This window comes from Loxodonta africana, chromosome 4 (assembly GCF_030014295.1).
Source record: "Loxodonta africana isolate mLoxAfr1 chromosome 4, mLoxAfr1.hap2, whole genome shotgun sequence".
Taxonomy (NCBI): Eukaryota; Metazoa; Chordata; class Mammalia; order Proboscidea; family Elephantidae; genus Loxodonta; species Loxodonta africana.
Window position 1 is genome coordinate 15,118,077 of NC_087345.1, and position 24,230 is coordinate 15,142,306.

Consider the following 24,230-nt stretch of genomic DNA (forward strand, 5'->3'; position numbering starts at 1 on the left):
AATTGTTTTGCAACATTGGTTACAATTTCTGCAATGTGTCAGCGCTCTCCCTGTTTCTACTTGGATTCCCTGTTTCCATTCATCCAGTTTTCCTGTCCTGTCCTGCCTTCTCATCTTCGCTTTTGGGCAGGTGCTGCCCATTTGGTCTCATATACTTGATTGGACTAAGAAGCACATTCCTCACATGTGCTATTGTTCATTTTGTAGATCTGTCTAATCTTTGGCTGAAGGGTAAACTTTGGGAGTGTCTTCAGTTCTAGGGTCAGAAGGGTGTTCATGGGCCATAGTCTCAGGGGTTCCTCCAGTCTCTGTCAGACCAGTAAGTCTGGTCTTTTTTTTTTTTTCTAATTTGTTCTACATTTTTCTCCTATTCTGTCCGGGACCCTCTTTTGTGATCCCTACTAGAGCCATCAGTGGTGGTAGCTGGGAACCATCTAGGTTTTCTGGGCTCAGGCTGGTGGAGGTTGTGGTACATGTGGTCCATTAATCCTTTGGACTAATATTTCCTTGTGTCTTTGGTTTTCCTCATTCTCCTTTGCTCTGGACAGGATGGGACCAATAGATGTATCTTAGATGGTCTTGTGCTTTCTTAAACCCACTCTAATCAGGCTTTTGTTCCCTCTATTCCACCTCAAGGCCTCTTGTCAGGGTCACTGATGATCTCAGTGATGCTAAATCCAGCGATGGTCTGTTTTTGATTGTCATTATATTTGACATATGAGTAACTTTTCATGTGGAACACTCCAATGTTAAGAGATTGGCGAGTGAACAAAAACCAGCCAAGGAGATTGAGAAATGGCTTCTTTCCAAATCCTCCTTCCCTACTGTATTTTTCTTTCTCTAGCACTTATTACCTCAGTCTACTTAATGTACTCTCTTATTTTGCGTTTTTTCACCTTTCTGTTGATCTCCCCCACAGGGACATAGACTGTAAGAGGGCAGGGCATTTTGTTTGTTTTGTCCGCTGATTTACCCCTCCATTTAGAATAGTGTCAGGCACAGGTCAAGCATTCAACAGATACTTGTTGAGCAATTGCACTTTCTGGTCTGGAAGAAGCAGCCAGTCCTGTTGAACCAATACTCTCGGGGCACTGCCTCTTCTACTCAGGCTGGTTACTGGCCTTGTCAAGGTTATAGGACAAACCTTCTGGTATGTTGAAAGCCCTGGTCAGAACTTCAAGTAACCATCTCGTTGTTACTGTCCCAAGTGTTAGGGTTTTTGAAGTGCTCTTACATTGTCATCTCATCTGGCCCTCACGGTAACTCTGTGGGGTAGGAAGGACAGGTGCAATTAGCCTTGCTTTTCAAACAAGACTCAGAGAAGTAAGGACTTTCCCCAAGGTCACACAGCAATGTAAATGCAGAACTTGGACTCAAATCCAACCCTTTAAAAATGATTATAAAAAATAATATATTTTTCTTCTGATTATAAAAAATAATATATATAGATTCAATGTAGAAAATTTAGAAGCTACAGGGATGGGTTTAAATTTGAAGAGCACTTAAATTATTTATTATGCTGCCAGGCACATTTTGATGTATTTCTTTTCAGTCTTTTTCTGCACTTTTTTTTTTTTTGATACAGTTTAGGTCACACTGAATCACATATAATTTGTATCCTTTTTAAACTTAATATTACAAAATAAACATTTCCCCATTCTTTTAACATATTAACAGCTCCATCAAATTCCATCACATGGATACACCGCAGTTTGTTTCACATTCTATGGTTGGACGTTTAGTATGAACTACACTCTTTTAGTTCTTACCGTATGCTAGGGAAAAAGGGCGCTGGTGGTTCGCTTGGCTGCTAATCGAAAGATTGGCGGTCCAAACCCACCCAGTGGCTCCACGGGAGAAAGACCTGGAGATCTGCTTCCTTAAAGATTCCTAAACCCATTTCCATCTAGTGGATTCTGACTCATAGTGACCTTTATAGGACAGAGTAGAGCTGCCTCCTAGGCTTTCCGAAGCTGTAGTCTTTACAGAGACAGACCGCCACATCTTCCTCCGGTGGAGCAGCTGGTAGGTTTGAACCACTGACAGTTGGGTTAGCAGCGGAGCACTTGACCACTGTGCCACCAGGGCTCCTTCTCTGTAAAGATTACAGTCTTGGAAACCCTATGGGGCAGTTCTACTCTGTCAGGTGGGATTGCAAGAGTCGAAAACAACCTGTTGGCACCCAACAACAACATATCAACATATGCCAGGGGTCAAGCATATGCTGGAGCTCTCAGATGTGATAGTTCAATTAGTGAATAAGGTAAGGCTTTGAGGAAATATAAAAGCACCACATAATGATACAAAAAAGAAAAGAAAGGAAAGGAACCGTTTTCAAGTCAAAAGGAAGTCCAGACTCCTGAGGATGCAGGTGTATGTATGGATGTGTACGTGAGGGAGGGGGACAACCTGAAGCAGGTAGCAGCCTGCTCATTGGGCCCCAGGCTTCAGGGTCCTGCCTGCCTCACTTCTGCCGCTTCCTCCTCCATCCTGGCTCCACAGGCTCTTCCAGCTGGAGGTGGAGGCCGACGCCCTGGTGAACTTCCAGCAGTACTCTTCCCAGCTGCTGCCCTTCTACGAGAGCTCGCCCCAGGTCCTGAACGTAGAGGTCCTGCAGCATCTGACTGACCTCATCCGCAACCACCCCAGCTGGTCGGCGGCCCACTTGGCGGTGGAATTGGGGATCCGGGAGTGTTTCCGCCACAGCCGCATCATCAGGTGGGCGGGGGACCTTGCTGGGTGGGCAGGGGACGGGACCATTTGGACACTGTGCGTGAGCCTGTATGTGCAGATGGGTAGAGCTGTGGGGAATCTCTCTGTCCTGCCTCAGTTCCCCTCAGTCAACCCAAAGGTTGCCCAGATAGTCTGATTTAAAAAGGAGCAGCATGGCCCCCAGGTTCAAATATAAGAATGCTGGATAAAGTCAGAAGGAGGAATGTAACATTTCTGAGAACTGACCCAGGTTCAGGCTGTTTCACACCCACCGGGAAATTTAATCCTCACAACACCCTCCTGAAGCATCATTGTCTGAAGAGGGGCCGTGTGACCTGTGCAAGTTCCCTCAGCAGAGAGGCCTGAAAAGAGCTTCGCATCCTTGGTGTCTCCTCCCAAAGATCCGGTTGCCTTTCTAGAAGCTGGATCACCTGCTTTCATACCTTCATTCAGTCAACAGATGCATCCAGGTGCCCCCTGACAAGGGCACTGAGCTGGGTGCTTCCACAGGGCCCCAGCTGGCCATCTTGCCCTGAGGTAACCACACGTCTGCTTCTCTGCTCTAGACAGCTCAGTTCCGGCTCCCAGGCCAAAGCTCAGAAATCCTCGTTAAACTTAACAATTTGCAGTACCTTGAAGTATTTAATCTCTGTGGACAGTTGTCTTCTTAATCTTGAATGGAAAATTCTATCCATTCACTAGGGCAGACATGGCAGGTATGATTTTTCTTTTTTCTAGATAAGGATAGCGGAGGCCTGAGAGGTTAAGTGACTTGCCCGATGTTAGTGAGGTTTCAGCTTTCTGTGACCCTTTCTGTGTCATCCCGCTGCCCTCTTCACGCTGGTGTGGCCCTGGGGCACATCTCTCATGCAGGAACAAATCGGATACAAATCACATCAAGTGCAAATAAATTCCGAATCCACCCTGAGCTTCAGTGCCAGCTTGAGCACCACATGCATGTGCCATCTCCTTAGCCTGCTTCCCCGCTTCTGTACTCGGGTGGCTCGGCGCCCCTTCCTACCTGGCACCTGACCTGCTCGTCTCCCCGGCCTCTGCAGCTGTGCCAACAGCACCGAGGTTGAGGAAGGCTGCACACCCCTGCACCTGGCCTGCCGCAAGGGTGACGGGGAGACCCTGGTGGAGCTGGTGCAGTACTGCCACGCCCAGATGGACGTCACCGACAAAAGCGGAGAGACCGCCTTCCACTACGCTGTCCAGGGTGACAACCCCCAGGTGCTGCAGGTGAGTAGCGATAGAGGGGCAGGACCCCCTGTGCCGGCGACACCTCACTAAGCCGACGGTTCTCTTTGGGCCCCTGGGCTCAGGTGTCACCCCCGGGCCTTTCACTGCCCCCCTTTGGTCCTTCAGTCCTGAGCGTCTTCCTCTGTTCCTCCCTCCCCACACTTATGGAGGACACACATCCTCGGTCACTTTGCTTTGACAACCCTGGGGAAGTCATCAGCCCAGCAAAATAAACTCAAGGCCCAATTCCAGTCAATCCATGTAGTTCAGCTTTTCCCAGGCACCCACTGTGTGCCAGACCCTTGGGCTGGGCACATTCATTTCAGCCCCTGCCTAGAGAAGGTTCTGGTCCAGGGGCACCCGAGCTTAACTTTTTACAGGAACTCAAAACAAATCTCCTACCAGCTCCTTAGGCATTTACGCCAGTGGCTCTCCTTCTGCTAATTTTTTTATTATCTGGGCAGAAGGATGAACTGGGGATAGAAATGTGTGGGTGAGTATAAGTGATGTTAAGGAAAGACTATATATATAAATACCGTTGCTGTCTAGTCAATTGCATCTCATATCGACCCTACAGGACGAAGTAGAACTGCCCCATTGGGTTTCCAAGGAGTGGCTGGTGAATTCCAACTGCTGACCTTTAGGCTAGCAGCCGCAGCTGTTAACTACTGCACCACCAGGGCCCCTACTTTATATGTATTAGGTTGAAAGGAAAAGGCAGAGTATTGGATGGTGTTTTATGGCCTAGGATTAGAAGATTCTTCTAAAGGTTATAGCCCTCTCTCTGCCTTGGGATCTGAATGGAGCTACATTATCCCAGAATGTGTGGATGTATATCATGTGATTAGCACTCTCAGGGAAGGGAATGCTGCCCCTGCACTGAGAGCCCACCCACTGCTCAGCACAGCATCCCATGCATCCCAGTCTCGATGCTGGGGTGTATCCACACACCTGACCAAGAGCCACGTACAACCCTAGCTGTCCTTCATCCAGGCTGGCCTCGTGCCTGGCACTGTGCTGAGCACTGTGTGTGTTTTAGTTTAGTTAATTCTCAAAATACCCTCTGAGGGGTGGGGGGGTCATTGTCTCCTCCCTCGCCGAAGACCCTGAGGTTCAGCAAGTCCAGAACGGTACCCAGGGAGGGCTGCAGACCTGTGAGTTAGGGGGACTGGTCCTTGCACCCAGGCCTCAACGTCAGCACCTGTGAGGTGATCCTATGGTCACGAGGGTGCCCAGTGGTCAAGTCTGCCTCAGGGAGACAGCATTCAGCCCAAGGCGAGGAAACAGAACCCTCCCAGCTCTTTATTTAATACTGGTATTTTTTAATCAAAGACAGTAATATATTCACTTAGAAAAAAATTCAAACAGAACAGAAGGCTGTACAATGAATTGTGAGTATCGCTCCCACCCAGACCCCAGTGTCCATCCCTAGATGCAACCACCTTTTCAAGGTTCTCTTGTGCTGATTCAGAAATGTTTTGGATAAAGCACAGTCATGCCAGACCAGCCCCCAGCCCACCCTGGTGCAGTCAGTGTCCTGTCTTTCTCCAGAGCCTCCTTTCTCTGTTGCTGCTCTCTAAGCTCTTATCAACTTCCTCATGAAGCCCAGCTTCCCTCCCTCATTTGTCCCAGAGAGAGACTGCCACGGTGGGTGTTCGGGGAGGGATGTGCAGGGCCTCCTCTGTGTGTGGGCTCCAGCCCGCCTCCACGTACCACTGTCAGCTCCTAGGCAAGGGCGCATCGGCCGGCCTGAACCACGTCAACAACCAAGGGCTGACCCCGCTGCACCTGGCCTGCCAGATGGGGAAGCAGGAGATGGTGCGCGTGCTGCTTCTCTGCAATGCCCGATGCAACGTCCTGGGGCCTGGCGGCTACCCCATCCACACCGCCATGAAGTTCTCCCAGAAGGGGTAAGTCGTCACCCCGAGGTGAGCGGGGCCCTTACAGAGTGTGGGACCCCCCACGTCAGAACAGAGGTTCCAGGTCCCCCAGCTTCATTGCTGTGTATTGGGAGCTGGCCTGGCACAAAGAAGGAGTGCATGATAAATGTGTAGGCACGTGCATCTCCGTTGCAAGAAATAGAACAGTTTCAGTTTTCTGGTTGTTGCTGTTAGGTGTCGTCGGGTCAGTTCCGACTCATAGTGACCCTACGTACAACAGAACAAAACGCTGCCTGGGCCTGTGCCAGGCTCACAGTTGTTGCTATGCTTGAGCCCATTGTTGCAGCCACGGTGTCAATCCATCTTGTTGAGGGTTTTCCTCTTTTTTGCTGACCCTCTACTAACCATGATGTCCTTCTCCAGGGACTGATCCCTCCTGATAACATATCCAAAGTACATGAGATGGAGTCTCGCCATCCTCCCTTCCAAGGAGCATTCTGGCCGTACTTCTTCCAAGACAGATTTGTTCATCCTTCTGGCAGTCCGTGGTATAGTCACTATTCTTCACCAACACCAGAAGTCAAAGGCGTCAATTCTTCTTCAGTCTTCCTTAGTCATTGCCCAGCTTTTTTGTGCATAGGAAGCAATTGAAAAGACCATGGCTTGGGTCAGGCACAACTTAGTCCTCAAAGTGACATTTTTGCTTTTTTAACCATTTAAAGAGGTCTTTTGCAGAAGATTTGTCCAATGCAATACATTATTTGATTTCTTGGCTGCTGCTTCCATGGGCGTTGATTGTGGATCCAAGTAAAATGAAATTCTTGACAACTTAAAAAAAAATTTTTTTTTTTTATGTTATTTATCATGATGTTGCTTATTGGTCCATTTGTGAGGATTTTTGTTTTCTTTATGTTGAGGTGTAATCTGTAGTGAAGGCTGTGGTCTCTGATCTTTATCAGCAAGTGTTTCAAGTCGTCTTCACTTTCAACAAGCAAGGTTGTGTCATCTTAATATTGCAGGGTTTTTTTTGTTTTGTTTTGTTTAATATTTTATTGTGTTTTTGGTGAAAGTTTACACAGGAAATTAGGTTCTCATTTAACAAGTTCTGTATGTATTGTTAAGTGACATTGGTTACATTTTTCATAATATATCAGCATTCTCGTTACTTCCATTCTGGTTGTTCTCTTTCCCTTAATCTAGCTTCCCTGTCCCCCTTACCTTCTCATCTTTGATCTAGGGAAACTGTTTAGCATTTGATTTCATTTAGATGATTATTCAGACGAGTACAGTACTCACAAGTGAGATTATTTATTTTATAGGCCAATCTGTCATTTCACTGAAATGTGACCTCTGGGAGTTGTTTGAGCTCCCAATTTAAAGTGTATCCCAGAGTGATAATCTTGATGGTTCATCTAGTCTCTACTGGTCCAATAAGTCTGACCTTCTTTTAGGAATTTGAGTTTTTTTTCTTTTAGGAATTTGAGTTTTGTTCTACATTTTTCTCCCATTCTACCTGGGACCGTCTACTGAGTGCCTGATTAGAATGGTTGATAGTGGTAGCCAGGCACCATCTAATTCTTCTGGTCTCCAGGTAGGTGAAGCCATTGTTTGTGTAGACTAGTTGTTTCTGTAGACTAGTTTCTTCTTTTCATCTTTGGTTTCCGTCTTTCTCTTTTGCTCCAGATGAGTAGAGACCAGTCGTTGTATCTTAGATGGCTGCTCACAAGCTTTTAAGACCCCAGATGCTACTTACCCAGTTAGGATGTAGAACATTGTCTTTACGGACTATATTGATGCCAGTTGACCAAGTTGCATACTGCGGGTTGTTAATGAGTCTTCCCCCAATCCTGATGCCACATTCTTCTCTGTATAATCCAGCTTCTCGGATTATTTGCTCTGCATGCAGATTGAATAAGTATGGTGAAAGGATACAACCCTGATGTGCACCTTTCCTGATTTTAAATCATACTTTTCTGAAATACGAGGTAATTTCTGACCACAAGCTTCCCTCTACCAAACTGGAGAAAAGCAATCTTATTCCTCCCTGGGTCCTCCTTTCCACTCCCCTAGCTGGCGCTCCAGGTCTGGAGTCTCAGGCAACCCCAAGGCTTGGAGGGGACCAGTGGACCTGGATCCCCTTCCACCCAAGGCCACCATCCTGATCTGAACAGCTCCTTCATGGCAGTGGGGCACTGTGTCGTCTGTGCCCAGCTCAAAGTGGAGGAGTGCTTGGCAAGGTGCCCTGGGGCCCAGCTGCCTAGATGCTTCCTTCCTGTCCTGACTGGTGGCCCTGCTGGGAGGCAAATGCCATGCCCCTGGTTTGGGGAGCGCGAGAACATTCTTGAGGAACCCCGGTGGCACAACGGTTAAGCACTTGGCTGCTAACAGTAAGGTTGGCGGTTCAGACTCACTCAGTGGCTGTACCAGAGAAAGACCTGGTCATCTGCTTCGGTAAAGATTATCGCCAAGAAAACCCCATGGGGCAGTTCTTCTCTGTCACATGGGGTCGCTGTGAATCAGAATCAACCCGATGGCCTCCAACAATAACAGAGAATTCTTTCGTTTCTATCCTTCTCCCCAGACCTGGGAATCCTTGGTCTCAGGAAAATGCTTTTCTGTGTCTGTGTGTGTGTACGCATGTGTTTGCACATGCACGGAGGTGCACGGGTGTGGTCTGGGTGGCGGAATGAGTAAAAGATGAAAAGAGAGATGAATATCTTAAAATATTATCCAGCAGGGACAATACCCAGAATGAATGAATGAGCCCAGCAGTCAGTCAGCCCTGGACACTGTGGCAAGTGCTGGGCTTACAGAGGTGAATGAAGGACAAGCCATGGTTCAAGCAACTCCATCACCCACACAGCACTGCCATACCGCTACCCTCACAATCATTGTTATGTTCGAGCCCATTGCTGCAGCCACTGTCTATCTTGCCTAGGGTCTTCCTCTCTTTTGCTGACCTTCTACTTTACCAAGTATGATGTCCTTCTCCAGGGACTGGTCCTTCCTGATAACATGTACAAAGTACGTTCTCCATAGCACAATCAAGAGAATTAGAACTTTTAGGATGACTTGACTAAACCATTGGAGAAAACACGGTCTCCTACCCCCAGCAGTCAGGTAGCCTCTGAATGGACACTGAGTGGCCATGATGCTCTCCTTTACCCAAAGAATCACACAACACCCTGCTTGTGCTGGGCTCCAGCCACCTTGAGCTCTACCATCTAGGAGTCTGGTCCTTGCCCAGTGTGCTGTCTCCTCAAGCACCTTCAACCACGTTCCCAATCTGCCCCCACCCAGGCCCTCCTTGTGGGTCGGCGTCTGGCTACACAGAACATCGTCAAATGTGAGACGGTGAGTTGTCTCAGACCTGAGTGTACTCCTGCTGCCTTGCTCTGCAGAGGCCCAGGAGGGAGAGTCCTTTACCAGCAGCGTGCCCTAGAGCTGCGTGTTCAGTGTTACTGACCAGTGGTTCTACCACAGCTCTGGGAGCCCCCTCTGCTGTTTACTTCAACTCAGAAGTAAGGAGCTAAGAACCAGTGAGAGCCAGGTCTGTGCCTGGGATGCTTGGGTTACGGAGTCCCTGCCATTGAGGAGCTCACAGCCCTGGAGGGAAACAGATGACTCGGACAGTGGGGCGGGGGCTGAGGTGGATGGAGGATGCGTGAGGGCTACTTCAGATGCTCAGAGAAGGCAGCTCTCAGCCTGCTGGGCTCAGGGAAGGCTCCCGGGAGCCGAACCCGAGCGGGGCCTGGAGAGACCAGCATGGCTGCCTTAGCTTTCCATTAGTGGACACTGGGGGTCTCAGAGAGCCCCAGGAGGAAGTCCAGCACAACCCAGCGTCGCAAGTGCTGTGTGCCTGGCACTGGTGTGAGGATGCGGGGAAATGAGGACCAGAAGTCCCAGGCCTGCTCTAGGGAAGGAGAACAACAACGGCAACCATACCAGCTAAGACTGTTAAACACAGTGCTGCTCCCACCACCCGTCTGTCAGTGTGTCCTGCTTCGGTGGCTTGCGTGTTGCTGTAATGCTGGAAGCCACACCACCAGCATTTAACATACCAGCAAGGTCACCCCTGGGGGACAGGTTTCAGTGTAGCTTCCAGACTAACAGTAGGAGGAAAGGCCAGGTGATCTACTTCTGAAAATCAGCCAACAAAAAACCTATGGAGCACGATAGAGTATTGTCTGAGACAGTGCTGGAAGATGAGCCCCTAGGTTGGAAGGCACTCAGAAGACACAGCGACCACAACAGTGGACTCAGGCATTGTCTGAGACAGTGCTGGAAGATGAGCCCCTAGGTTGGAGGGCACTCAGAAGACACAGCGACCACAACAATGGACTCAGGCATACCAACAATGGTGCAGATGGTGCCTGACCGGGCAACATACCGTTCTGTTGTACCTGGAGTCGTCATGAATTGAAGCCAACTCAGTGGCAACTGACAACAACAAATGCCGCCCCGGCCACTAAGCTCAGCCTTGCCACGGCTATTTCATTATAACCCAATGAAGCAGATGTATTTCATCCCAGTTTTAAAGATGAGGAAGCCAACACTTAGAGGTGTTGAGTAACTTGCCCAAGGTCACGTACCTGGTAAGCGTCAGGGCCGACTCTAGCAACTGCACTCTTAACCATTCTGCCATACTACTTCCTACAGGATGCAGGTCCACGCATGAAACACCAGCAATAGGTGGGGGCACGGGTCAGCTGTGTGCCTGGTGCAGATCTAAGCACCGAAGTGTGTTGTCTTCTGTGCACTCTGACTGGTCCTATTAGGAACCTGTCTCAGTTACCTAGTGCTGCTATGACAGAAATACCACACGTGGATGACTTTAACAAACAGAAGTTTATTCTCTCACAGCTGAGGGGGCTAGAAGTCCAAATTCAGGATGCCAGCTCTAGGGGAAGGCTTTCTCTCTGTCGGCCCTGGGGAAAGTCCTTGTTCCTTGGTTCCCTTGTGATTGTCACATGGTGTGGCATCTGTCTTCTCCCATCCCTGCTGCTTCTCTACACCTAATCTGCTCTTTTTACGTCTCAAAGGAAATTGGCGTAAAACACCCTACACTGATATAGTCTCCGAATATAACAAAGAAAACCCATTCCCAAATGGGATTATAACCACAGGTAGAGGGGTTAGAATTTACAACACATATTTTTGGGGGACAGAATTCAACCCATAGCAGACCCCATGCTGCAGAGAGGCTCAGTTTCTTGGCACAGGTCACCATGAGGAGCTAGGGCTGGGCCTCAGGCTGCCTGACTAATGCCAGCACCAGTGAGACTGAGCATTGTTGTCTGGCGGCATCAGGGAAGGCTTCCTGGAGGAGGGGGCTTGACTGTGCCTTGAGGGGCACAGTACGTCCCAACATACATGGTGGGCATGTTAGTTGGTGCCCTTGCAGCTTTCTTTGCAGGTGGAATTTCCCTGACCAGTGAGGAAGCCCCGAACTGTGGCTTCTTTCAGTAGCAGGCCTACCCCAGCCCCTCCTCACTGCCTCTGCCCTCTCCCCTCAGGTGTGCTGAAATGATCATAGGCATGGACAGCAACCAGATCCACAGCAAAGACCCTCGCTATGGAGCCAGTCCCCTGCACTGGGCCAAGAATGCAGAGGTGGGCAGAGTCTGAGGGCGTGGAAGGGGGATGGCCCCAGAGCCCTGTGTTCTTCAGCTGCCAGCGGGAAGGAGGCTCCTGAGAGGACTCTGAGGGTGGCCTGTGGGGGGCTGACCTCATGGGGGGCCCACAGGCAGATGAGTCTGTGGAGAGTTGGGATGTGCTCTGTGCTCACTGGCTGGGTGGCAATTTCCCCTCTGAGCCTCAGTTTCCTTGTGTATGCACTATCACCTGCCCCTGGATTCATCAGGGAAGGCTTCCTGGAGGAGGGGGGTTAAATCTGAATTCAGCAAGGTAGCGCCTGAGTAAATTCTTCACAGGTTGTCAAATGCCTCACAAATAAAAGGAGGTGTGACGACGATGATGATGATGGGCCCAGTTGCACCCACATGAGCCTGGCTGGGCATCTCTTCTGGAGTCTTTCTCTAAACCACGCTCCATCCCCCTGGAAGGATGGAGGCTTCAAAGTGGTGCATGCCCTGCCCTTAAATGCGTGGGCCCAGAGGCAAGAGCCTATCAACCTCTGCCAGGCACCTCCTCATGCCAGGAGCGAGATACCAAGTCAGGCTCTTTGTGAAGGTTCCATCATTCATTGTCACCACACCCAGTGAGGTAGGAACTCACATTCTTATTTTCACAGAAACGGAAAACTGAGGTGCAGAGGGGTTCAGGGACCGTCCAAGCTCACACAGCTGGGACAAGGTGGGGTGGGGTTAGGGTTCGGACTTGTCTGGCTCCAAAGCCCCAGCTTTTTTCCTGAGCCAGGCTCTCTGGGACTGCTGGGGGAGCAGGGGTAGTGTTGGCAGGGTCTGGGAAAGGATGAGACCTTTGCAGGGTCCCGGGGAGGGCCACAGGGAGTAGGACAATTCTGGGACAGGCCTCAAAGGAACACTTGCAGGGAGGAATAGGACCGGGAAGTCCCTTAAAGCAGTAGGCGCATCTCCCGCTTTTTGTCCCTAGTTCCTGGGGTGCTGAGGGTGTGGGAGCCAAGGTCTTGGGCCACCCCTAGGACTGGGGCCTGCGCCTGGACTCTTCCTGTTGCTAGAGCTTTCCGGAGGCCAATACCAGAAGGCCTCTCAGGGAGGAGGGGGCAGTGCCAGGTGCCACCCGGTGCAGCAGACCACGCAGCTCCCCAAGTGCCCACTGATGGGCCTGGGCCCATCTGTCTCCGCAGATGGCCCGCATGCTGCTGAAGCGGGGCTGCGACGTGAACAGCACCAGCTTCGCGGGAAACACAGCCCTGCACGTGGCAGTGATGCGCAACCGCTTCGAATGCGTCATGGTGTTGCTGACCTACGGGGCCAACGCTGATGCCCGCGGCGAGCACGGCAACACCCCGCTGCACCTGGCCATGTCGGTGAGCTCATGCTGTGTGTCCTCACGCACCGGCCCATGCGCCCTCCTCTCGGTGGGGAGGCAGAGAGGACTGGCAGGGCTGAGCATGAAGCCTGTCACATCCCTCGTGCAATGCCTGTCTTCCTTTCCTCTGCTGCTCAGAATCGTCTTTCCTTGCAAGCCTTGGCTCAAAGCCTGCTTCCTCCTCCAGGAAGCCGTCCATGTCCCCTCCTCTGCCCTCTCAGCCCAAAATAATGTCTCCTTCCTCTGTGTCACGGTACATTTTATTTCTGTGCTCCTCCTTTGGCACTTGCTTGATAAGAGGGAAAAGGTATGGCTCTGACTGCTGACTGTGGCCTTGGGCAAGTTACATCACCTTTGTCAGCCTTGGTTTCCTCATCTGGAAAACAGAGGTGTCTTAGTCACCTAGTGCTGCTATAACAGAAATACCACAAGTGGATGGCTCTAACAAAGAGAAATTTATTCTCTCACACTCTAGTAGGCTACAAGTCCAAATTCAGGGTGTCAGCTTTCTCTCTCTGTCTGCTCTGGAGGAAGGTACTTGTCATCAGTCTTCCCTTGGTCTGGGAGCATCTCAGCACAGGAACCTCAGGTCCAAAGAATGAGCTCTGCTCCCGGCACTGCTTTTTTGGTAGTACAAGGTCCCCAAGTCTCTCTGCTCGCTTCTCTCTTATATCTCAAAAGAGGCTGGCTTAAGACACTGTTTATCTTGTAAGCCTCATCAATATAACTGCCGCTAATCCATTTTATTACATCATAGTGATAAGATTTATAACACATAGGGCAATCACATAAAAACGGTGGACAGCCACACAATACTGGGACTCATGGCCTGGCTAAGTCGACAGATATTTTGGGGGGACACAGTTCACTCCGTGACAGGGGGTATCAATATCTACCTGGCAGAGTTGTTGGGAGGATTAAATGGTAGGCACCTGACAAGTCTATGGTGACTGTTCAGATGTCACACGTAGAGCACCTGGCACAGGGTGAGCGTCCTACAAATGCTGGTCCTCTTTCCTCATTATCAGGGGAAAATAGCCATCTGCAGGTTGTTCTTATCACCATGAAAGACTGAGCTCTGTGAAGGCAAGGCCTGCTGACCCATCTTGGTAGCCCACGGGAGGTGTTTGTCACATTTAGAACAGAGTTCCTGCCCTTAAAGCCTCTGCAGTCTGGCTGGGGAACTACAGCACGTACATATTTTACGTAGGGGTGAAAAAAAAAAAAAAAAAAAACCAGGTGCCATCTAGTCCGCACTGACTCATAGCTTTCCCGTGTATGTCAGAGCAGGGTTATGCTCCATGGGGTTTTCAGTGGTTGATTTTTCGGAAGTAGGTCACCAGGCCTTTCTCCTGAGGCACCTCTGGTAGACTGGAACCTGCAACTTTTCAGTTAGCAACTGAGCACTTCAACTGTTTGCACCACCCGTGTTGTGTAAGAGACACACGTGTATGTGTATGTGTGTGTGTCCTATAGCCATACCACATGCACATAAGTCTATTTAACAAGTCTCGGAGTGACAGAACAGGAGAGACCTCTGGGACTTTAAAAGAAGTAGATTTAGGACATATTTGAACACATCCTGTTTTATACAAAAAGTCATAACTACTGAGAAGATGTTTTTCCCCAAGAGGCTGAGACTATAAATAAACCCGTGGACATTTTTAGCACTGAATGGGTCCTTAGAATTATCTAGTTTATCAGTCCTTAACTCTATGCTTCAAAATTATTGAGGAGCTCTAAGGATTTTTATTTAGATGTAATTATATCTACTTAACCATGTTTTTTTTTTTTTTTTAGAAATTGAAAGTGAGAATTTTAGAAATATTAATTTGGGTAAAAATAATCAACCCAGTACATGCTAACATAAATAACATTAAAAAATAACTTCGTTTTCCAAAGCCAAAAAACCCCTAAGTGAGCAGAGTGGCATTGTTTTACATTTTTGCAAATCTTTTTAATGCCTGGCTTCACAGCGCACATGGGGAGTCTCATATCTTCTGTGTTTAGTCTCTTGTGATGTATTATTTAGTTGAAGAATCTGAAGCAAATCTGGCCTTACACAGATACGTAGTTGGAAAAGGGAAGAGTATTTTTTTGAGATCTCCAGACCTTTCTTCCGAGGTGCCGCTGGATAAATTGGAACTGCCCATCTTTCAATTAGTAGCAATTTTTTTTCTTTTTTATTGTGATTTAGGTGAAAGTTTACAGAGCAAATTAGTTTCTCATTAAACAGTTAATACAGAAATTGTTTTGTGACATTGTTGCCAACCCTGCGATGTGTCAACACTCTCCCCTTCTCCACCCCAGTTCACCTGTTTCCATGTGTCCAGTTTTCCTGTCCCTTCCTGCCTTCTCGTCTTTGCTTTTGGGCTAGCGTGCCCCTTAGTCTTGTATACAGGATTGAACTATGAAGCACATCCCTCACATGTGTTATTGCTGGCCCTATATACTTGTCTAATCTTTGGCTGAAGGGTGAACCTCAGAAGTGACTTCAGTACTGAATTAAAAGGGTATCTGGGGGCTGTACTCTCAATGTTTCTCCGGTCTCTGTCAGACTAGCAATCCTGGTCTTTTTTTGTGTGTGTGTGTGAATTTGAATTTCGTAATACATTTTTCTCCTGCTCTGTCCAGGACCCTCTATTGTGATCCCTGCCAGAGCAGTTGGTGGTGGTAACCAGGTACCCTAGTTATAAGGGAGGAGTATTTTAATAGCCTTTTCAGGTCATCGTGGATATTCTTTGGTACTCCGCCAAACCTGGATAGTGGTGGTTTCTGGAAAGCTGGTTGCACTATGGACTCTGAAAGCAGCTCAGTGGACGTTCAGTGCCTTGTTACGTTAAATCCATTGTCCTGTGGTACTCTTTGCTTGGATCTTTTGCCCATGTTTGATCTTGTATCATCCTTGGAAAACACTGGTTCTCTGATTTTTGCATAATATCCAAATGTTGACCCATTTCATCATAAACCAAAAACCAAACCAGTTGCCATCAAGGTGATTCAGATTCATAGTGACCCTATGTGTGCTCCAGAGTAGAACTGCGGTCCGTATGGTTTCCCTGGCTGTGACCTTTCAGAAGCAGATCACCAGGCCTTTCTTCCGAGGTGCCTCTGGGCAGATTGGAACCGCCAGTCTTTCAGTTAGTAGCCAAGCACTTAGCCATTTGTGTGACCCAGGAACTCTTCATTTTATTATACAGTACAAAAAACCCTCTGATATCATCAGAAAAGTCTTTAAATATTGGGAAGCTTTCGAGTCCATGATGGACAGGTTTACTGAAATTCTAATTTTTTCTGGGAAGCTTAATTTTTTTTCTTTTTAATTGTGCTTTAAGTGAAAGTTTACAGCTCAAGTTAGTTTCTCGTACAAAAATGTATATACCCATTGTTATGTGACCCTAGTTGCTATCCCTATAATATGTCAGCACACTCCCCCTTTCCACCCTGGATTTCCCAAGTCCATTCAACCTGCTCTTATCCCTTTTTACCTTCTCATCTTGCCTCTGGACCGGAGCTGCCCATTTAGTCTCATGCGTCTACTTGAACTAAGAAGCACGCCCTTCACAAGTATCATTTTATGTCTTATAGTCCAGTCTAATCTTTGAAGAGTTGGCTTCGGGAATGGTTTTAGTTCTGGGTTAACAGAGAGCCCGGGGTCCATGTCCGTCTTTGTAGTAGACTTTGAGTTCTGCACCCCACTTGTCTCCTGCTCCATCAGGGACTCTCTGTTGTGTTCCCTGTCAGGGGGGTCATTGGTGGTAGCTGGGCACCATCTAGTTCTTCTGGTTGCAGGCTGATGGAGTCTCTGGTTTATGTGGCTCTTTCTGTCTTTTGGGCTAATATTTTCCTGTGTCTTTGGTGTTCTTCATTCTCCTTTGCTCCAGGTGGGTTGGGACCCATCGTAGATGGCCGCTTGCTAGCTTTTAAGACCCCAGATGCCACTCACCCCAAAGTGGGATAGAGAACATTTTCTTAATAAACTTTGTTAGGCCAATTGACCTAGATGTCCCCTGAAAACATGGTCCCCAGACCCCCACCCCTGCTACTCTGTCCCTCGAAGTGTTTGGTTGTATTCAGGAAACTTCTTAGCTTTTGGTTTAGTCCAGTGGTGCTGACTGCCCCTGAATTGTGTGTTGTCCTTCCCTTCACCTAATTCTTTATTTGCTTATTGTGCTTTAGGTAGAAGTTTACAAATATAGTCAGTCTGTCATACAAAAAGTTACATACACCCTGCCATGTACTCCTAGCTGCCCTCCTTTTAATGAGACGGCACATTCTTTCTCTCCACCTTGTATTCGCGATGTCCATTCAACCAGCTCCTGTCCCTCTCTGCCTTCTCATCTAGCCACCAGACAGGAGTTGCCCACATAGTCTCAAGTGTCTGCTTGAGCCAAGAAGCTCACTCCTCACCAGTATCATTGTTTATCTTATAGTCCAGTCCCATCTCTGTCTGTAGAGTTGGCTTCGGAAATGGTTCCAGCCTGGGGCTAACAAAGGGTCCAGGGACCAAGACTGTCAGGGTCCTTCTAGTCTCAGTCAGACCATTAAGCCTGGTCTTTAAAAGAATTTGAGGTCTGCATCCCACTGTCCTCCTGCTCCATCAGGGATTCTCTGTTGTGTTTTCTGTCGAGGTGGTCATCGGTGGTAGCTGGATCACCTAGGAGAATTCTTGTCTACTATCTAATTAGTGAATACCATTCTTACCCCCTCCCCACTCTCGAAACCATCAAAAAATGTTTTCTTCTGTGTTTAAACCTTTTCTTGAGTTCTCATAATAGTGGTCTCATACAATATTTGGCCTTTTGCAACTGACTAATTTCACTCAGCATAATGCCCTCCAAATTCCTCCATGTTGGGAGATGTGGAAAGCTTAATATTTTTTCATTATTGGCAAAAATTACTGTCCATTGTTTTTCTAGATGTGACAGACTCACTGCATTCGTTGTTGAGAATAATCATAGTTTGTCAGTTATTCACTCACATAAAAATGGTGTTCCATGAAAAAAGCAGCTAGTTCACCTCACACCTCAAACAACCACACAGGCCCTTTCCTCAAGACAACCTCTTACTTGGATGTGCTGCAGAAATGCTTAATGGGTACTCTTTGTTTGATGGCACGGAATAATAAAAAGACATGTGTGCAAGGACCGAGAGTTAATAATAGGAGTAATTTTTACTGCTTCCTGAAGGCATTCTCTTATTTGTTTTTTAAGGTATTCTTAAGTGGAACTGGATTTTTTTTTTTCTTTACTGTGAGTGCATGGCACTGAACAAAACCATGATAAATGTTAGCTCTGGTGCCACGGTCTCGATTTGTGGTAAGATGTCAGCAGTTTTGTCCACCGTTTCTTTTGCATCATCCGTGCAAATACCAAGACAATGCAAAAGATAAATGACATCTCGGTATTTTTATGAAAATAGTTTTGACCTCACAGACCCTCTGAAAGGATCTCAGACCCCTAGGGATCCATGGACCTTACTTTGAGAACCAGTGAAGCAGGTCATTTTTTCCATACTTCAGTCACTTGCATACCATCCCCACAGCTTTTGTCATATTTATGCACAACCCTGACAATTGTGTGCTTAATAATTTCCTCAAGTTGGCTTACTTTCAGACTCACTTAAATTAACTTTGAAGGGAACGTTATATCTCTACCTGAAGTGGAGAACCAGTGCCATAAATCAGAGGTAACCAAAAAATAAATACCTAACTAATGATTAAAATCCCTGGGTGGCGCAAACGGTTAAGTACTCTACTACTAGCCTAAAGAGCTGGCGCTTTGAACCCACCTAGAGGCGCCTTGGAAGACAGGCCTGGCAAGTTGCTTCTGAGAGGTCATAGCCTTGAAAGCCCTATGAAGCAGTTCCACTCTGCACACACGGGGTCGCCACGAGTCAGAATCGACTCAACAGCAACTAAGAACAATGATAAAATCATACACGTTCATCTGTCCCCATATGAATCCTAATGGCACATGTAGAACTGTTTGGAAAACCCATTCTAGACATACCCTTCGTTCTCTAGGCAAGGAAACCGGGCCCGAGAGGAGGGAGGTGACGAGACCAGAGCTCAGGTCCCCAGGTGACCAGTCCATTGGTGTGTCCTACGAGACCACGCCATGCCCCTTCTCTCCTCCAAATGCTTCACGTCCCTAATGCTCTGTGGAGAGAAGCTAGATCTGAAGGCTGCCAACAGCGCCTGGCTTCCCTATTAGAAATGACATTCTGGCTGGAAGGGCAGGACAGCCTTCCCTTTCCTTGCTCCCCCTTTCCCTGCAACTCCTGCAAGCCATCAGCAGCCGACCCTTCAGTGTCTCCATGGCCCCTGCATCAGGGGTCAAGAGGCATTGCTTCCTTCAGGTGGGAGCTGGCAGGCTGGGGTGCTGGTGATTTCTGCCTGGGTCCCTAGACCCTCACCTGTGGGTACTTTTAAGCCTGTTTGTCAGAGCTTCAAATGGCAGACTTTGACATACCAGGTCAGCTGGGTGGGGGATAAAAAGGGCTCCAGAGTCCATCCCGCCTCCCCACCCCATGCTGGTGAGAGGCCCACCTAGTTGACGGGTACGTAGAGAAGGCCACGGGTCCTTTTTCTCTTCACTTCCTGAGCTGTCTTGCGTTTTCCTCTCATTCCCTTCCCAACAGAAAGACAACGTGGAGATGATCAAGGCCCTCATTGTCTTTGGGGCAGAGGTGGATACCCCAAATGACTTTGGGGAGACTCCTGCATTCATAGCCAACAGAGTCAGCAAACGTACGTTCTCTGCACCCTGGGACAGAGTGGGGGCGGGGGTCGTGGTGCAGGGAGGGGAGGAGGGGTGTCCTAGCCATCACCCCATCAGCTGCCGCCTACACAGAATGGCTGGGAGCACCTGGGAGGCTCAGAGGGGGAGCTTCCTTCTCACAGGAAGGGGGGCCCTGACGAGCAGAGGGGGCTCGTCAAACCAGCGTTCTCCTCTGTGGAGCCCCTCATCCCACCTCAGGGTGCCTGGACACCCAGCACGGGTGGGGCACGGAAGGCAGCAGCAGCAGCCTCAGCCCCACTCAGGGAATTCACTGGTGGGACCATTTGCAAGGACATGCAGTCCCCAGGCTACAAAGTCCGCCTTACAGACAGCTAGTACTTGCCCTTCAATGTTACGTAACTTTGCCCTGACTTTGAAAGGATTGAACCAACCCCTACTCACAACGACTTCTTCATCACAATCACCTTCCCTTGTCGCAGGAGCAGCTTTTAAATTGTTGAAAAGGCTTTTCTTCCAGTCTTTTCTCACACTAAAGTAAGGCTAAATAAGAACCATATGCTCCTGTTCCACTTATACATTTGACTTAAAGACAGTTGGTAACCCGGGGACTTCCTGTCTGGCCATTGGGTTCATGCGCTGCCCTACGTGCATGCCCACATGTACACAGCCCATGGGCATGCTGCCCTACGCAGGCCCACGTGCATGCCCACGTGTACACAGCCCGTGCACATGCTGCCCTAGCAGGTCCACATGCATGCCCACGTGTACACAGCCCGTTCACATGCTGCCCTACACAGTCCCGTGTGCATGCCCACGTGTATACAGCCCGTGTGCATGCGCTGTTTGCTCACACAGTCAGCCTTGCAGAGCTGGAAAAAGCAGAACCCCTCACCAGGAGACTGGTGCCCCCTCTGGTGGGCTTTGGGGAGCTGTGGAGGTTGCTGTGGATGGTACCCCGCAGTATGTGTGCTGCCTTGTGGCATCCTCCCCAGTCATCCCATCTGTTAAATAGGAGTGAATGCCCACTGGCTGGCTAGTCAGCCCCTATAACATTCTGAAAGGGACTGTCACTTCAGCGATTTCGAGAATTGCTGAACATGGAGGAGGGTGTGCTTTTTTGGCTGGAGTAGAAGGGAAAGATGGGATTCCCCAAGTAATGGGGTAGGGCGAGACTGACCCCCTCCTTCCATATTCCATGGTGGCCCCCAGCTCTTCCCTGACCCCAGGAGGCTTCTCAGGATGTGACACACTAGAGTCAGCATACCCCATCAGGGTGGGGTTGGGCTTCTAGGGCTCCCAGCCCTCACGTACTGGGGTGGCCTGGCAGAGGGAGAGGGGACCGAGTGGAAAGGAGGGGCCTCTGCATATTGACATCATTTCTCACCCTGTGCCTTCTCCCCCTCCCCAAACCATGACAAGTTGTTACCAGGAAGACGCTCTTAACTCTGCTGAGAACTGTAGGGGCCGACTACCACTTCCCACTCACCCCCGGGGACCCCATGGAACAGGGCTCTGCAGCATCACAGCACCCCCTCTTCTCCCTGGAAAGAGCACAGCGCCCATCAGTCAGCCTAAGCAACCTAGGTAGGCTGCTCCACCTCCCAACTCCCTCCTCTCTGCCTGGCTCCCAGACCCTGGGATCTGAGCAGTCCCAGTTGGAAAGAAATGGCGTGAAGGGGAATAAGGGAGGATGGGGCAAGATTTGTCAGCCTCTGTAGGGCAGCCAGCCACCAGAGATCCCAGAGGTCTGCAGGGCCCTGGCTGATGTCTTGCAGTCCACTGCCCCTGAGGGGTGCCCTGGACTTGGGTCTCAGGTCTGGGTATTCCCTGTGGCACCCCCGAGGCAGGTACGTGCTCTGTCTCTCCTGACTCCTGGGAGCTGAGCATGGGCCGTGAGGAGTGCAGCCTGGGGCCCAGAGTGTGTGGCCCTCTGGCTTGAACAGGGAGTGGGCTCTGCTGCACTACTTTGTCTCTGTTGGCCTAAGGCCTACGTGCCCATTTGCTGGCCACTGGGTGACCTGCAGGCTTTCAGAGGCATCTGCCCGGAGCCTCCTTGGCTGCCCAGGGAGATAACCCCAGAGGAGACGAGACCCTTCTCTGGTGTTGCAGTGGGCTGACTCCCCAGAGGCCCACCTGGGCGTGGAGTCCCTTGAACAGGGCAGTCAGGAACCAATCCTTGGCAAGCCAGACTTTTTTTGTTCCCATTGGGGAAGCAGATACCAGCATCCCTACTCAGGATAGCTCAGCGCAGCCTGGAGCTCAGCAGAGGTAGAGAGCCAGCAGCTACCGTCAGTCTTCCTGGTCCACCTCTGTCCTTCCCCTGCCCAGCCTTCTGGGAACTGCCTCCACCATCTCCCTTTTATCTCAATTTTACAGGCAGGCAGTCACCCACACCAGGCTGGACGGTGGGCCGGGGGCGCGGTGTCTGGTGGGTAATGCGCTGGGTAGAGAGAGGCTGCAGGGCCCCGCCAGCCCTGGGTTAGCTGCCACCCTGGTTCCTGCGGTTCCTTTTTCTCAGCTGCATCCCCAGATGCGGGCTCCCCCTCAGCACTGTGGCTGTCAGTGCTGCTGCCACTCCTGGCCAGTCTCCCCCTGCTCTGGCCACTGCCCTGGGGAGGGGAGGCATGCCGCTTCACAGACATGCTGCTTTGCTGCTTCTAGACTCTGTGCTCAGCGATGGGAGGGTCTGCTAATGCCAGCATCAGGGGCACTGGCAGGGTTCGGCTCCAGGCTGCTTGTTAGGAGGGGCAGCTGACCAAATGGGGGGGACACGTGGCTTGGGGTGGGCTTGGGGCAGCAGGCCTGGGGTACAGGGGAAAGGTGGACAGAGTGGATGGGTGGATCCAATCCAAGAGACCACTGAGGAAGTTTCCAGACCTGGGATTGGGACGAGGGACATTGGAAGAGTGGTTAGGATACCTCCTCCACCCATGAAGTTAAACCCCGAGGAACGTCCTGGTCCTGCCCTGGGCCTAATGACCTTGGACAAGTCCGTAGCTTCTTTAAGCCTCAGCTGTAAGTCAGGAGAATAATTCTTACCCCGCGCAGCATCAGCTTGGATGCGCATAGAGCACTGTGAACTGTGAACACAGGACACACATGGGTGGGCCTGCTTCAGGGCTCAGGAGGAAGACATTGAGGGGAAGCCTGGAAGCTGGTTGGGCAGGGTGGGGGCCCTTCCCAGAGCAGCTCGGGCTTCCCTCAGCACTGTAGCCCTTCTGTCCCCAAGGAGCCTTCCCGGGGGTGGTGGGATGAGGGGCACAGCCCCAGATTGCCTCTAGGGGCTGGTGGGCTGTGGGGTTGGGGCCTGGCCCAGCCCTGCCTGCCCTGTGCTCCGCAGAGCTGCAGGATATTACACACATCACCCGGGCCCGGAAGCCGGCCTTCATCCTGAACTCCCTGCGGGACGAGACGCGCAGGTAAGTGGGGCGACCTTGGGGCCCCTCCAGCCCTCACCACGGCTTGCGAGATCACTCACGCCCTCTCTAGTTCTCAGCAGGGGCTGAGTCACCAGGCGCCTGGTCTGCCCCTTCACCAGTAACCAGGCAGGCTAAGGCGGAAAGTCCACGGTGGAGATGGTGTGGCTTAGGCCAGGTCCGGCTGCAGTCTTGTCATGGGCTGGGGAGGGGGCCAGTTTCCCTTTGAGGGAATGTCAGTGTTGCTGCGAGACTGCACCTACCTCCTCAGCCCCCACCCACTTCCTTAGTCTGTACCCTCCATGAAACTAGTAGGGTGGCCTGGCTTCCCAAGCACCTGCTGTACCCCAGGCCCACCCAAGGGGGCGGGTATGGGTGAAGGGCCACAAAGAGAGAAGCCCAAGGCCCTGCCCTTAAGGCCCAGTCCCTGGTGCCCAGAGTCAGTGCCAGCCAGCATTGCAAGTTACCCGGACAAATGTGTTTCTGGCTGAGAATTCCCCTGCTTCATACTAGTTTGTTCTCCGTTTGTTGCCTCCCTGTGTTCCCAGCAGCCTTCCTGGGGGGAGGTGTCAGTGACCTTGCTTTGCAGCTGTACAACCTGAGGCACTGAGAGGGTAAGTGACCTGCTTGAGGTCACACAGTGTATGTCAGTTGCAGACTCACACCTGGGTCTTCCGGATTCACACCCTTCCTGCTCGGCACACCCATCCTGGCTTACACCCAGTGTCAGCCCTGTAGCCAGATGCAGCCTCTGCTCCAGGGGGTGGGCAGCGGTCAGACCCCGTGGCTCTGCCCCTCATGGCTGAAGGGCCTGCTTTTCCTGGGCTGCACACACCATGCACTTCCATACCACCCTGTTGTATAGGCCCTGGGGGTATATCTGCCCCCATCAGCATCCTGGCCTTCCGCACCCCCTTGTGCCCCCCGACCCCTGTGCACACAGGTCTGCAGAAGGCAGAGGTAGGGCGGCTGGGGGCAGTACTTGGGGAGGACCGACACCTGTCGGGCAGTTAGAGGAGAGGGGGGTCCACAGTGGGACCAGGGGAGCTGCCAGAGCCTGAGAGCCCCCACCTGGGGGTGGGGAGAGAGGTGCTGGTGTCTGGAGACATCTAGGGGACCTCCCCTCACAGGTCTTATGAGCCGCATAGCTCAGGCCTGCATTCCCCAGGCCCTCAGAAAGGCCTGGCTTCTTCACTCTAGCCTCCCGGTCAGGGGCTCTGCAGTCCTCTGGGCCAGTGCAGCCTACCTGCCTCCCGCTGGGCTGG

General features: G+C 50.5%; 1 protein-coding gene across 6 annotated transcripts in view; it reads left to right on the forward strand.

Moving 5' to 3' along the window:
• The window catches only part of PLA2G6 (phospholipase A2 group VI), an 82,653-nt gene that overhangs the window by 32,299 nt on the left and 26,124 nt on the right, over nucleotides 1-24,230 (forward strand). For all 6 annotated transcript variants that reach the window (XR_010321689.1, XM_064283545.1, XM_023559990.2 and 3 more), the window contains 8 exons: nucleotides 2,503-2,718; nucleotides 3,771-3,954; nucleotides 5,677-5,864; nucleotides 11,351-11,447; nucleotides 12,622-12,804; nucleotides 19,449-19,557; nucleotides 20,969-21,133; nucleotides 22,890-22,968. Coding sequence is in view for 5 of the 6 variants with exons in the window: in XM_064283545.1 (XP_064139615.1) it covers nucleotides 2,503-2,718; nucleotides 3,771-3,954; nucleotides 5,677-5,864; nucleotides 11,351-11,447; nucleotides 12,622-12,804; nucleotides 19,449-19,557; nucleotides 20,969-21,133; nucleotides 22,890-22,968 (1,221 nt within the window). In the remaining variant the exon portion in view is untranslated. The remainder of the gene's footprint in view (nucleotides 1-2,502; nucleotides 2,719-3,770; nucleotides 3,955-5,676; nucleotides 5,865-11,350; nucleotides 11,448-12,621; nucleotides 12,805-19,448; nucleotides 19,558-20,968; nucleotides 21,134-22,889; nucleotides 22,969-24,230) is intronic.